Genomic DNA, 14,848 nt, shown 5'->3' on the forward strand with positions numbered 1-14,848 from the left:
TTTTTACATTTAAACAAAATTCATACAAGAACAGAAAGGAGAACAGCATGAATAGCTCCTCATAGTCTTGATCTTGGTTGGGAGGTGTTTTGGATGAGTTATCCACACTTCACAGAATGGCACCTGTACAGAACTGGAGGTTAGACAGTGTGGATGCATTTGTGGCAGGTAGAGCTCAAAGGATTGCAACATTACAGCAGACTGATCTTCAGTTTGGGATTGACAGGTCATAAGGAAAGAAAATCTAAGGAGTCACCACACATGGGAAGAAAAGACCAGCTAAAGGAATGACAAGAAGAGCCATGTCTAGGGCGAAAAAAAAAAAAAAAAAAGAGCTATTGTTTTGGAGCAACTTCTGTGAATGAAGCCAGTTCTTAGGAATGAGTTATTTACGACTGCTCAGTAAGTAGACAACTTTTGCCTAGGACTGAATGGGATATCCTCCATCTGCACTACAGTGAAGGTTGCACTTAAATGAACTGTCAGTTATGAATAATAATGACTCTGTTTAGGAGCCATTGAAGTTTGGTTTATGTTGAGCACCTGCCACAACTGACTCCCCCCGATACTGGCCCACCAATATCTGGAAAAATAATAATAGATGTCTCACTGTCTAACAGATTTTAATTTCTGTTTATTCAAACAGACCCACCAGGTCCAACAAGACTTATTTTCATCCAGACAATGCTGAAATCTAAATAAAATTTTTTAATTACTCATCAGGAAATCAGCATTATACTGGAAATTGAAAATGCTAATAAAATTTATGGAGGGGACATTTTAAAAAGAATTCATGAAAAAAAAGCTCACTGGTGAACAATTTGCTCCTTACTCAGTTCCTTCTTAATATTAGTTACCAATCATCAAGGCTCATCTCGATGAGAATCCAGCAGCATAGGAAAGCAGAAGGTAACTCAAGCAAAAATACCTTCTCCTTCAAACAATGTCCCAGAAAGAGATTTACAAAGGAGTTAGGATTGGATCTGTGCACAGGGATGGATGTTAATGGCAGTGAAAACCAGTGATTCTACTCCACAGACAGTAGGCCAAATTTTCCATTAAATTCAGGGGTTAGAGAAGTGAAAGAATATACATTGTAAGGAAAAGTCATAAAATATCCCTTTAATAACACAAGTTTTAAGTGACTAGCTCAAATGTTGGCATATATGTTTCATTTCTTGTGACTCTGCTTTAATGAATAAAGTAACACGGTACTTTTGGAAATGAACAGCATTTAATTGCAGGAATACTGTGCATGCTTTGTCTCTATCATGGAAGAAAGTCTAGCTATCACCTGGCTGATGAAAAAGGATTTGCATAGCCCTATCATGAGTTAATATTTACATATATCTCTGTACTCACTATTTTGAATTTTAAATATAACTTTTCATGAGCATGTTGGATACATAGCAAAATAAAAATTGCTTCTCTGCCTTCAATAATGTTGGTACTAGAAATTTTCTCATAAACTTAAAGCCCTGAAAAACTTATATGGCAAAGAAAGTGGAAAGGAAGATGGTTTTTTTTTTCCCTTAACGACTGAATGTTATTTATTCTGGGTACTCTAGGAAAGAAAATAAACAAGTTTCTGCATTCAAAGTACAGTGCATTTACATAAAAAGACAATCATTAAGCATAGTATGCAGCTACACTTGAGGGGAAAAAAAACTTTCCAAATGCTGTCATTAATATTTATCTTTGCAACATTGATCAGGGCAAATCATAGCAGCCAGCCTAGCACTGAATATTCTTGGATTTACTCGAGGCTTCTGAAAAGATGTATGAGCTTACCGCTTCATCACCCATGGCTTCCAGCAGAGCTTCAGCAGAGCTGGTATGGCTGACAGCTGTCATATGGTCCAGCTTCCAGAGCCACGTAACTGCAGACTTTACAGTATGTTCAGACACAGGAGTACATTTCTGTTGCCACTTCATAAGATCCTGAGCAGCCCTGAAAATGAGATTAACTATAAATGAGAAACAGTGAGAATCACGCTGGCAGAACAAGAGAGTGGAGCTCTACTATTATTACAATTCTTTTATATTCTTAAGTAAGAATTACAATATACCACAGATACTAAATCTATACTTGCAATAAAGGAAGCAGAGAAAAAATGAAACCATTAGAAAAATAGCGTAATTTTATAAGAATTTTTTTGCGACAATTGTTTCCAAAGTAGGGTCAGGAGAGATAAAGTATTTTTTAAAAGAGTTCCTGATTCATAACTCTCCTTATCATAAAAACTCAAGCAGGTTTTTAAAATATGTGCATAAAAAAAAGCGTCTTGCACAAGTCTCATTCCACAACTTGCTCCACGACCTTTGTGTCAGAGCAGTTTAACTGACACTTTTTTTTGTAATACAGCTGATCTTTGGCTACCCATCAAAAATAAAATTTGTGATGCTAAGCTTTTTGGTATTTTAATTGATAGAAGACCGTAGTCTTAATGGAAGAACAGAAGTACAAAGCCAATGAGCACTTGTGCCTGTGCACTTGTACATAAAAAGGCAGAAAGGAACTAAAAAACCAACTGGTTCCAGTATCTGTGACATTCCATCAAGAACTATTTTGAAGGGTTTCCTGCAAATCTAAAAGACAAATATGTTTCCCAAGATTCTTTTAAAGTAATAATTTATATGCTATATTGTCTTTTGTCTCTGTCCTGCAAAAACAAATTGATGACCATAATTACTGTTTCAATTTTGACCTGGCTTTGCATTTCACTTTTTAAAAGTTCTCTGATATCAAAAACTATGGAAGTTATCTGCTTTGGAAAATATCTTCTTTGGAAAATATCTACTTTTGCAACAGGCTGCCCCAAGAAGCTGTGGATTCCCCATCCCTGGAAGTGTTCAAGGCCAGGTTGGATGAGGCTTTGAACAACCTAATCTAATGGAAGGTGTCCCTGCCCATGGCAGGGGGCTTGGAACTAGGTGGTCTATGATGTCCCTTGCAACCTAAACCATTCTGTGATTGTATTACTCTCCTTTTCAAATCTCAGTTGTGTCACAATCTAGAGAATTAAGATAGGGTACCAGAATCAAATCTGTAGGACAATGCTTGGGTAAAATAACATTAAGAATCACCATGCAATTGTAAGTTAACATTGCAGAACCAATTTTAAAATTATATGACCTAATTTGTGCATAATTTTTTTCCACTCATCTACCCCAACCCAAGCTTACACATTCAAACTCTCATGCATATATGAGACTTTATGCAGATAGGTAAGAGTTGAATAGCTGCTTCTATTCTTCTAACTAAATGCAAATTCATTTACTCCTCTTAGGCAACAAGCGCTTGGAAATCTTCTTTTGTTATGGAAATCTATTATTCTTTCCTACTGCTGCAACTGATTTCTGTGACCATGGAAATCTATAGATATACAAATGGCTGTGCCTGTGCCTATGGCACTTCGGGGAGTGCACATTTAGCTGCAAGGCAGAAACCTATAATGTCTAAAGATACAAGAATGCAATAGGTGGTCAGATAGAACCTCACTGTTTCACTAATACTGCAACATCTGAAGGGTATTACTGCTGTTGCAAATCCTTCTGATTTTGTAGAAGGCATGTGTCAGTATTTGGGTTCTGGTACCCTTTATCTGTTCTTCGGGCTAACAGTGGTCTTCTGTTAAATGGAAGTAGCAAGTTCAGGATAACTGTGGGTGAAAATTGGTGGGAAATCTACAGATATTAGTATGACATGAATCACGACAATTTCCAGTACAGAAAGCACCTTATCCAAACACATATAACATGCAACTCTTTTTTATTCTCCAGCAATGGGCCGACATGGACTTCTTTGTCCAGACTGGAGAGACCTGATTGTGGCCTTTCAATACTTGAAGGGACTTAGAAGAAAAATGGGGAGAGTCTTTTTAGTAGGGCCTGTAGCAATAGGACAAGGAGTGATGATTTTGAAGTAAAAGAACCTATATTCAGACTAGACAAAAGGAAGAACTTTTTTATAATGAGGGTGCTGAAACACAGGAGCAGGTTGCCCAGAGAGGTGGGAGATGCCTCATCCTTAGAAACATTCGAAGTCAGGCTGGATGCCGCTTTGAGCAACTTGGTGTAGTGGAAGCTGTCCCTGCCCATTTGCAGGGGTGTTGGACCAGATCACCTTTAAAAGTGCCTTCCAACCCAAACCATTCATTCTATGATTCTGACTCTTTCTGCTTACCGAATGAGGTTGAATCTGGCAATTTGGATCACCTGTTCCACAAGTACCATAGAAAGTGCATCCCGACAAAGATCAAATTCAGTTGGAGCTGCAATGCCAAAATCCAACACAATGACAATGCACTGTTCTTGAATCACTCCAAATATCTGCCGGCTCTCACTGGTTAACCATTCCATTCGCTGCTTATATAGCTCAATAGCTCCCATTAGACAATCCACAAAATGAAGAATCAGTTCTTTTTTGGCTGTCAGCTTTATTCAAATAAGGGAGAGAAGGAAATTGAATATCAAAACAAATAATACAAATGCAGCCCCAAGCTTAGCACAGCTGCAATAGCTAGTTTGTAAGTGTCAGACATGCCAGCCAAGGTAGCAGTGAAAACAACCCATTTTCCTTCCACTGTTTCAAGAGCAAATACTTGACAAATGCATCTAAGCTATAAAGAAAAGGCACTGCATTTTGTCCTAATTGCTTTTCATAATCTTTTTATGTGAGCATGGGACAGTGCCAATGGGTTGTCTGACTAGTCTGTCTCAAAACTGCAGCAATTAGAATGAGCTGAACACAGGCTAGGATGTAGAAAGGGCTGCAGAGCAGATGGGTGAACAAACAAGGACACAGAAACTTTGTACCTTCTTAGACTAGAACTTTGACTGGCTTTTAAAAAAATTTTACAGCAATACAAGGCAGCATACGGTTTGGTTCTAGGGCACTTCAATCTCCACCTTGTCTTTAGCATTTGGAAGGAAAACATAAAATGTTTCTTGTTTGAACACTAACAATGCCCAGCATTACAGATTAACTATTTGTGGATAGGTACTTAGGCAAATCTAGTTCAGATAACTGCAATCAACAACTAAAACTTCCCATACCTTTTCAGTAAAGAAAAATCTAGAATCAGTATTAAAATTAAAACCAGCACATCCTCCCAATGAGTAAGTGTATACAGATTCACCATGACCTGTGAGTCTAAAACTGCACCACAGATTCCCCCAATAGCTCTGGGCCATGTGAGCTGATTTACTGGTTGCCTTTTACCTCTAACTTCCTTTCCAGGACTAAGTACAAAACCTTGGAAACACAAATGTTTTTAAACAAGAACATTTCTTAGGGAGAAGATATTTTGTGCGTCAGTCTGCACACATCTCCCTCTCATTTTTATTTTTCTGTGTTCTTTAATATCAGCTTGGGCCCTGTAATGTGCCTCCCAGATACAAAGTCTCAGGCAGTCTGCCAAAGGAATGTCGGCCTGGGAAGGAGCACTTAGAAATCCAGTTTCCTCCTATGACAGTCAGATTCATACAAAGTTTACTGCACTACATCGACCAAACTCCATCTTAAAATAAAGCACTTTTCTTCGAATATCCTCTCACTCATAGAAAGCAAGTGCAGATTTCCATTTCTCTGAGGGCCAGGAAACTTCTGACTGTCCAGTCTAATTTTATTCATGGCCGTTCATACCCATTTATTTTTGGACTAGCATGCCTTTTAGCAGAGAAAACTACAGCTTTGCCCTATCCCTGTAATTTGCCTTTCTGTAGCATTCAAGGGCAATAATACTACCCCTCTTCTGTCTTCTTTCGGGCTTACATTTCAGCATCAACCAAGCCCTCTTATAAGATCATCACTCCACTGCAGTTCATCCTACCAGCTCTTCTCAGTACCTGCTCTGGTTTGAATGGCTTATTCTAAGCCTGTGGTAACTGTATACAATTTTGTACTTAATATCCTAAAGGAGATCTGACCAGATTTTGTATAGTAGCAAAAATGTCTTTCCTGCTGCTCACAACATGTCCAAAGATTAGAAGATGTGTAGGTATTTCATATTGAATTAATAGGCATAAAATGAGGGGGAAAGGCTCCCTGAAATCGTTCTTTACCCGTTTTTAAGCTTTGTGCCTCAAAAGTTACTCTAGTCATCAGAAAAAATGACAAGCCATTTGCTTTTGTAAAATCCTTTATAAATTAACTCTCTCCCTTCCACACTCACATGCACATCTCTTCAATCAGAATCCATGCTCTTAACAATGGGGCTGCCAGCAGCTGTTGCTAAGACATTCCTTAGAACATGAGCACGGGCAGAGATCCAGCTAGCTGTCTCTATAGAATAGGCTGAGCCTTTTGTGACCTGCTGGCACTAAGCAAAGCACTGCTTTGCATTGGCAATGACAGCACATTTTGTCTTCCTCTTTCCATGTCCCCATTTGTTTTATTGATTACAATTTTATTTTTTTTAACTCAGTCTGAGCATCTTCTCTTTAAGGATTCTGTATTTCAAGACAGGGTAGATGTTGCTTAGAAACTGCAATCTTGTCTGGAAAAGATTTACTGCAATGCTGCACCAAGGCAAGAGACTAAGACTTAGAAAGGAAAAAAGATGTCTAGCTTTTCTACCACTGATAGTTATCACTAACAGTTTGACAAAACAGAGAAAAAAAATCAAAAGATAAAGTACTCACAAAGAATGTAAGTATTTTATGCCATAGGAAGGCATTTTAGTCATATCATTCTGCAACAGTGATAATAACTTCTAAGCACGTAGGGAAGTTACCACAAGTCAGCCACACTTACATTGTACACGCTGCCATCTTGTGCTCTCTTGTATTGAGGAAACAGACCATCTGCATACCGAGAAGCCACTGGTTTCCCCAAAGTGGTCACATAATCTACAGTAAAATTTACAAAAGATCAAGTTGCTAATCTTTGAGACTACTTCAAACAGGTATTTTTCAGGCTGATGTGTATGTCATCCATGTGTGAGGCACACGCATCAGTATTGACTCTTGACATTAAGAAACTTGAAAGAAATTCTAATTCTGTTTTGATTTTACAGTTATTTTCTGGTTATATCTATGATGGGTACTTGAGGCTCTCAGCCTCTGGCTGCATCTCCTGTTGTGCCTGGCTGCATTCCCTGGCTGGACCCTAGACATGGTTAATTACCTTGCCCTGCTGCAGGACTGTATCCTGTTCAGAGAGGGCACGGCCTGGGCTGCAGTCCCTTTTGGCTCCTGGCTCACTTTCCACCCATAGAGCAGCCCTGCTTTTGCTGCTTCCTGCCAGTTTAGTCAGAAGTGAGGAAAAAAACCACATCTAATTACTTATAGGCCAAAAACTACATGGGACTTTAATTATTGTGAGGTTTAGGCAACCTCACAACAGGACTTGCAAATATTTGTCTATCAAACATAATATAAAATCTGGTACAGATAATGCTGTTCTCTTACACAACTCAGTGGGTGCAGAAGTGAGTGCATCTAAGGAAAAGGTTGCACTCTGCACTTTCAGTAGCTAGAAATCTTCTCCAGGATCTCCACTGATAGGGAAACATTAGGGGTGGGAATAGTGAACGTCATAAAGCAGCTATCTGTGCACCATGCTGCCCTGCCAAGCTAGTACATTTTGCTCCTAATACTGTAACAACTTTAACCCTGCTTAACAGCTTCTTCTTAATCTGCAACACACAAGATATCAGGAACTGCACTGGTGATCTTTGAATGCCCCATGGACACAAGCCAGCCAAAATCTTAAATTATGCAACCTAGAACTATTGCGATACATTACAATTCCTACTTCTCAGGCAGCAAGCTGTTCAAAGAAAAGAATATATTACCATGCTCGGCAAAGCACCATTATGGCAGTGGTTAATAATTATTAGCAAACTCTTCCCCTCCAGCTGTCAGATAACTGCAAAGGAACATTTTTCTATAGTCTGACTTTGCATGAAAAGCAGACTGAATTCTAATTAAATTTAACTTTTTCCTTAAAGCTGGATACCTGGAAATAATATACTACTCCCAAGCACATTTACTAACCCTGATGATCAATATTAAATCACAGATTATGGCATGGCATACATTATATTTGCCATCTGAAAGGAGACAGAGATCTTATCGTGTGTTATTTGCAAGAAAAAGATTAACAGTCTCAGCAGCACCAGCTATTTCCCAGCTACAGCTAAATTGGTGAGGATGTGAACTGCAGCCTAGGGTAAAGAAACAGTACAACTGAGTAAGGAAAGCCATTCTCAGACCCTAAATCCTTCTCATATCAAAAGGAGATGGAGTGTCTCAGTTCTCTGAACTGGCAATGTCAGCAACTGTGGATACGGCTTTCATTTCTGCCATTACTGTAATAGACAATATGAAAATCTCCACTGTGTACACTGGGTGCAGAATGAGTGTGACCCTCTAGACTATTCAAAGTTGGGGGATTTATTATCCTATTATCGATTTGTCTTATACCTTTCCTGTGCTGGAATCCAATCTGTGACAAAATCTGGGACAGGGACAATTTGTTTCTTTTGAGACCATAACATTGAAGCCATTTAGAAGATGAAACAAGGGATTGTACATCTGTTCTCCATTGACTGACCGCCAGTCTCTTTTCCTTCTCTTCTGATTTCTTCTTGTCGACCTCGTGGGAATCTTCAGGAACTTGTCTGTGCTTTGAATGAAAGGCATCTGCTGTAAAGAGAAACGAGGGAAACAAAACCTTTATATTTTAACCAAACAATTTCAAAACTGAACAAGATGAATTTCTCCTTTCTTTACCTTTATTGCCTCCTTTCTTTACCTGTATTCCACGGTTCTGTATACACATAAAGCTCACCTCTTGTTTTCTTTCTTTCATACTGAATAATATTCTTAATCTGGAAAGCTGCTCTCAGTCCTACACATCCACTTGCTGTTGTATCTTTTTATTCATCCATATACATTCACCTTCAATTTATTAAAGGAAACATCTCTTGTATGCTGAAATTCAAGCCCTGAAATCTAAGTCCAGTTTGCCAAACGGCACTTCTCCCAGCTCCTAAGACATCTCTCCTAAGTCTTGGAAATCAGAACACATAATAGGCATTCAAAAATTGTCAGACCATCACTATGTACACATTAGAAGTATTATGCAATAAACAAGTAGTTCCAAAAAATGGCATGTTGAACTCCTACCATAAGCAATAGCATTGTCCCCAGAAGATCCTGACTTTATTGCAAGGCTGGTGAAATTCCCTCTGATCACATCACTTGCCTCAAGTGTAAATGATGATTCTGTCAGTTTCCGCTCTGGGCTGTGATGGACCACGTGCATGCATAAGAAACCATGGACATGAAGGTCTAGGTTCATTTGAAGTTCTACAGGACGTGGAACACACTTCAGCAAGGAAGTATGGTTTGCTAGGCTAGCTCTACTTGTATTTGGCAGCAGTGGCAGCTCAGAGCCCAGAGTGCTGAGGCAGAAATGGAAGCAATAATAACAACAATGCCTCTGTTCCTCAGCACAGAGGTTCTAGGAGGACTTTGGTATTTCCTGTTCATTCCCAAAATACTCTGCATGAGCTAAGCTGGCTCTAGTTGATTAAATACCCTTGCTGTATCTAAGTTTACTTGCTGTAGACTTTGGAAATTTCTGTTCATTTTCCCCAGTACCAACATCATCCAGTGTGTCCCAGTCCTCCATTGCCCATATACCATAAACTGCCCGTAAATGCATAGCATGTATCAAACTGGCCCAAAATACAAAGAAAGGTACTTCCATTTTTAATGCCTTCAAAATAACCTTCAGTCTAGTATGGAAAGTGATCAGAACTCCCTGCTAAATTCAAGTATTATAACAACTGACCTGGTTTGAAAAGTTCGTTAGATAGACAGTTCCTCAGTTAACACTACATAAAGGAAATTAGAGTCTTATCTTCAGAAACCATCTTACAGTGACAGGGCTTCTATACAGTGTAGACTGGCACGAGTTCTTTCACAGTCATCAGTCCTACAAGCAGGACGCTGGGCTGGCATGCCTATAGAGGTTGGCATGCCTATAGAGGCTGGCATTTTACCAGCCCTCCTTTGCTCTGTGCAGAAGCAGCAGTGACAAATGTTAACTCTAGAGAGAGGCAGGTGAAGGTTTGCAGCTGCTCGAGCTTTGAATATAGTCAGGCACTGTTTATAGTCACTTGAACAGTCATTCCCAGTTTCCTTCTCCAAAAATACATAAAGGCCAGCACAGCACCCCATACACAGCCCAGGTGAGAGTGGCACAGCTTCAGAATGGCTTGTACACAGCCAGCATTGCACACCACAGTACTCCAAAGAAAACTGGAAGTTATCTAGGAAAACATGGAATCTACGCAAAAATAGTGATGAAATACTCACAGTCACTCCAAGCAAGTCTCTTAGATGGATTAGCAGTCATGACAGATCTCTTGACCAGCAGCTCCTCTTTGCTTTATTCTGAAACCCTGAGGAATCATTATGTTTTAAAAAAATTAAAACATTGCCATGCACAGGTCAATATGAACTGGAGACCAGCTCCACATGCCCAGTCAATAATAAGCTGCAGAAGGATGAGATCAGGATTTTCCTCAAGCAAAAAAATATTACAAACTAAAAAGGATAGCTACTTCCCATCTCAAGAAAGGCCGAAGTCATATTTGACAGGGATACACAAGCTCAAAAGTGGGAAATCAGGAAATTGGTAATATTGTTTCCCTTCCTTCACCCTTAATTATCATAAAAAAGAGCCAATATGCTAGAAAAATGAGTGTGGTGCTTTGGCCTGCTGTCAGCCAGTTGTATCATATTCTTTTATTTTGCAGTATACCTTACCTTTGCTATAATTCTATTTATGAGGAAACCTAGGAGTATCCGAGATGCAATTTTGTGAAGAGATTTATAACTTTGCCTAAGACTACAAGATGATTCACAAAGAAAAGGAATTACGTGTGTGAATGTGGTATAAGGCCCAACTGTGAATAAGACAGCAGATGAACAGAAGACAAAACACCAGAGAAAGCAAGGTAGCATACACTGGCTGAGTGTATTGCTTTCAGACATCATTCTTTGCCATTGACTTGGTTTTTTCTTTTAATAAGTAAGATGAATGAATGAGGGATATTTATGAATCATTAGCAGGCCAGCTGTTAGCCATTGCCATCAAGCAGTTTTTCCCACAGGAAAAGCAAAAACAGGATAAAATATTTAACCCAAAGACTTAGCTTTCTCCCTCTTTCTTCAATGCAGAATAGAACATGCTATTTATTCCTCTTACACAGGTTTAAATACCCATGTGGAAACATATAAACCATTCCAGTCTTTGTCCTGCTCACAAAGAAAGACATGAACAGTGTGAAGGGCAGGGAGGACTTGAAAAAAGCAGGACTTTGTTCTGCACCCTAACACCCCAGGTGTTGTGCAGCACAACCCCTGACTAGCCTTGGCATCAGGGCATTAAAAGGAAGCCCTTGCCACAGGGGAGCCATGGCAGACAACGCCTATAGTGAAAGGCCACAGCAAGCCACAAGGCTTGTGCCATTTTTCTCTCCAAATGAAGAAAAAGTACCACGGAAATAGCTGAGACACAATTCAAGCAGCAGCCTGCATCAGAGAATGAATCCCAGGTGCTACCTCATTTTCCAGATGCCCAGGGGCATGGCAACAGGTTTTTCCTTGCCTTAGCCTCCAGCACCACCCCCAGTTCCTTGAACAACACCTGGATGTGAAATGCTAGCTCTGTATGAAAAGGAGCATTTGAAAGCAGATGAAGCAACTTCCAATGGAAACAGTGAGTTTTACCTCAAGTCTTGGAAACAGCGAGCTCAAAAACAATGATAGCTGGGATAATCTTCAGCCCAAGATCTGAATCCAAACAGGTTATTTTCAAAACATGAACCAGAGTTCTTCTGGGCACCTCTACCCTTTCCGCTCTGGCCAGTGTAAACAAAATGCTAAAGCCGTAACCCACCACCAGCTCAGCGTGTGTAACACATGTGCGGGTGGCAATGTTTGCTGAGGCCATTCCGCCGGGCTGCCCCAACAGGTGGGAATGCCTCGGGAAAGCCCACACACAGCCCAAGAAGCTGCCTCACATACCACCTGAAGGACTGAACCCCAGATGAAGGGAGGGGCCTGAGGTTAGTGGCTGCCCACTGCAGAAATGGAATAATGGAATCACAGAATGGGTCAGGTTGGAAGGGACCACAGTGGGTCATTTGCTCCAATCTCCCTGGTCAAGAAAGATCGTCCCAGAGCACATTGCACAGGATTGTGTCCAGACAGTTCTTGAATATCTCCAGTGAGGGAGACTCCAAAACCTTTCTGGACCATCTTTTCCAGTGCCCAGTCACCCGCACAGTAAGTAAGTTTTTCTTCATATTCAGGTGGAACTTCCTGTGCGTCAGTTTCTGCCCCTTCCCTCGTGTCCTGGTGATTGGCACCACTGAGAAGAGGCTGGCTCCCTCCTCTTGGCACCTCTTCCGCCCCCCCCCCCCGCTTTAGATATTTATACACTAATGAGGTCCCTTCTCAAACAGGGCAGAGGTGTTCCAGCAAAACCAAAGCGGGGTCTGAGGAAGAGCGGAGAGCGGGGCAAGGGCCAGGGTGAGTCCCGGCCGTGTCGCTCACCGGCGCTGCGCCCTCGCAGCGGCCACCTGAGGCGACCGGCCGCGTCCCCGTATACACCGCCCGGGAACGGGAGGTGAAGGGAAGCCGGGCCTCTGCGGTGAAGGACCACGGCTCGGCGGCACACCCCTGCGCCGGGGCCGGGCTGCCGCTGCCCTGCGGCGAGACCGGGGCCGCCGCCTGCGCCGCCTCCTCTGCTCCCCCAGTGCGGGGGCGCCCGGCCGGCCGCCCTCACCTGCCTCGGCCGCGGCCTCACCGCCGCCTGCCCGGCCGCCCTCACTGCCGCTGTAGCCTGGAGACCGCGTGGTTGCTACGGCACGGCCCGGCCTCGCCTCACCCCGCGCCCCAACCGAGCGGTGGGAGGGACGCGCGAGGGCTGAGCTGCCCGAGGGCCGGCGGCACGGGCACGGGCGGCTCCGGGACCGCTGCTCCTCACGCTGCCACTGCCGCTGTCCTTGCCCCTGCCACTGCCCCTGCCACCGCCCGCACCCTGCCCCTTCCCCTGCCACTGCTGCCGCGGGGAAACCAATGCAGAATAAATTCATCCTCAACAGGCGCCGGCACAACGCCGTGCATTCATTTCTTGGGGAGCCAGAAATACGCGAGCCAACTTGGAGAGTTACAGAAATCTATATATAGCGGATTCGAGCCTTCTGGTGTTGTTAATTCTTAATTTAGGCTAAGCCGTTGACAATATTTATAACAAGAGCAGCCACGCATGTCCTTTTAAGTCAGAGGAGCCATATACACTAGCTGGGGAGTTGCTGTGCTCACACAATCACAGAATTGGTCACGTTGGAAGGGACCACAGTGGGTCATCTGGTCCAGCCTCCTAAAGCAGGGTCAGCACATTGCACGGAATTATGTCCAGATGGTTCTTGAATATCCCCAGCGAGGGAGATTCCACAACCTTACTGGACCATCTGTTCCAGTGCTCAGTCACCCCCACAGTAAAGATGTTCTTCCTCATATTCAGGTGGAACTTCTTGTGCATCAGTTTCTACTCCTTGCCTCGTGTCCTAGTGATTGACAACACTGAGAAAAGCCTGGTTCCCTCCTCTTGGCATCCCCCCTTTAGATAATTATATGCATTAATGAGGTCCCCTTTCAGTCATCTCTTCGAGGCTGAACAGGCCCAACTCCTTCACGCTTCTCCTGGAGAAGCCAAAATAAAAGCTATTCTAGTGTAGTAAAACATACAAAAATACGTTCCCCATAAACCTGAAGTTGGTATTAAAAAGATCCTGTTGATGTAAGATAACCAGAACTCCGGGCTTTTATTTGCAGTATTTGGTCTGTAAATGTTTTTTTGAGTTCAGTTTCCAGATGAGAAACACATAGGGCTGAGATTTGCACTTTCCCTGTTTTGCTCTGGTTTACTATGCAATCACAGAGTAATAAAAGATCTGTCATTTTATAGGATCAACGGATCAGTCTTATCTACATATTGATGTTCAGATGGAAATGCGCACCCATAGGCCATCCTGCAGCATGCCAAAGCTTTGGCTTCAACTCTATGGGATTATTAAACAGTGACAGGCAAGAAAAGTTCCTTATAAGGCATATGGTTGGGATGGGAACCCGACTTTCTGGAGCTCCAGTTTCTCATATAGTTGGAACCAGGAGTTTAAAGACTAGCCTAGGCATGGCAAATCATTCGGGATTGCACAACTCTTTCCCTGAGGTACAGAAAAGGCATTTATTTCTCAGACATGAAACAGTTTCCCATCATATAATTAAAAATAGTAGGTACTGAATGTTCTCAGGATCAGACACCATGACTGCCATAGCACAAGCTTCTGTGGACACCCATAGTTTTGGGGGAAGGCTTAAAAAGTTTCTCTTGAAAGTGTAAGTGCCATGGATTTACAAGTAGGTGCCCAAAAATCAAATTAGTCAATCTCTTGATTTGTTATGCTGCTCCAGCAAAACTTTTTTCTCCAACGCTCAATATTCCTCACTCAGGTAATTTTTTATGCACTATCCAGAAAAGCTCACTATCCAGAAAATATTGTCATGTATAAATGTCTGGAAATGCAGTAATTACAAGTTTTTTTTAAGTGATTATGTGTGCTGAAACTTTCTCTGCATAGAGCGTGCCAGAAACCTTCACTCAAGGCTTGGCTGCGCTAAGTAAAATATGTTGCAAGAAAACATTCCTTAAAATGCTTTGAACTGCAGGGCTTACAGAACTGCCTGACACGCCCAGGGGCAAAGGCTGACAAATGCAAAGCTACTTTTGACTCCCACGGGCTTTGTGTGTTTTCTCTTA

The 14,848-nt window shown here is 42.0% G+C and overlaps 1 protein-coding gene across 2 annotated transcripts in view; it reads right to left on the reverse strand.

The window, feature by feature from the left end:
* Window positions 1–13,065, reverse strand: part of VWA3B (von Willebrand factor A domain containing 3B) — a 63,438-nt gene extending 50,373 nt beyond the window's left edge. The window contains exons 1-6 of one of the 2 annotated variants that reach the window (XM_032100310.1): window positions 12,812–13,065; window positions 10,333–10,418; window positions 8,431–8,652; window positions 6,758–6,852; window positions 4,187–4,437; window positions 1,792–1,951 (exon numbers count right to left, since the gene is read on the reverse strand). In XM_032100310.1, coding sequence (XP_031956201.1) covers window positions 1,792–1,951; window positions 4,187–4,437; window positions 6,758–6,852; window positions 8,431–8,652; window positions 10,333–10,372 — 768 coding nt within the window. In that variant the 5' untranslated portion in view covers window positions 10,373–10,418; window positions 12,812–13,065. The remainder of the gene's footprint in view (window positions 1–1,791; window positions 1,952–4,186; window positions 4,438–6,757; window positions 6,853–8,430; window positions 8,653–10,332; window positions 10,419–12,811) is intronic. The other variant, XM_032100311.1, reaches the window with a different exon arrangement.
* Between the last annotated feature and the right edge of the window lie 1,783 nt (window positions 13,066–14,848).

The sequence above is a fragment of the Corvus moneduloides genome, chromosome 2, assembly GCF_009650955.1.
Source record: "Corvus moneduloides isolate bCorMon1 chromosome 2, bCorMon1.pri, whole genome shotgun sequence".
NCBI lineage: Eukaryota > Metazoa > Chordata > Aves > Passeriformes > Corvidae > Corvus > Corvus moneduloides.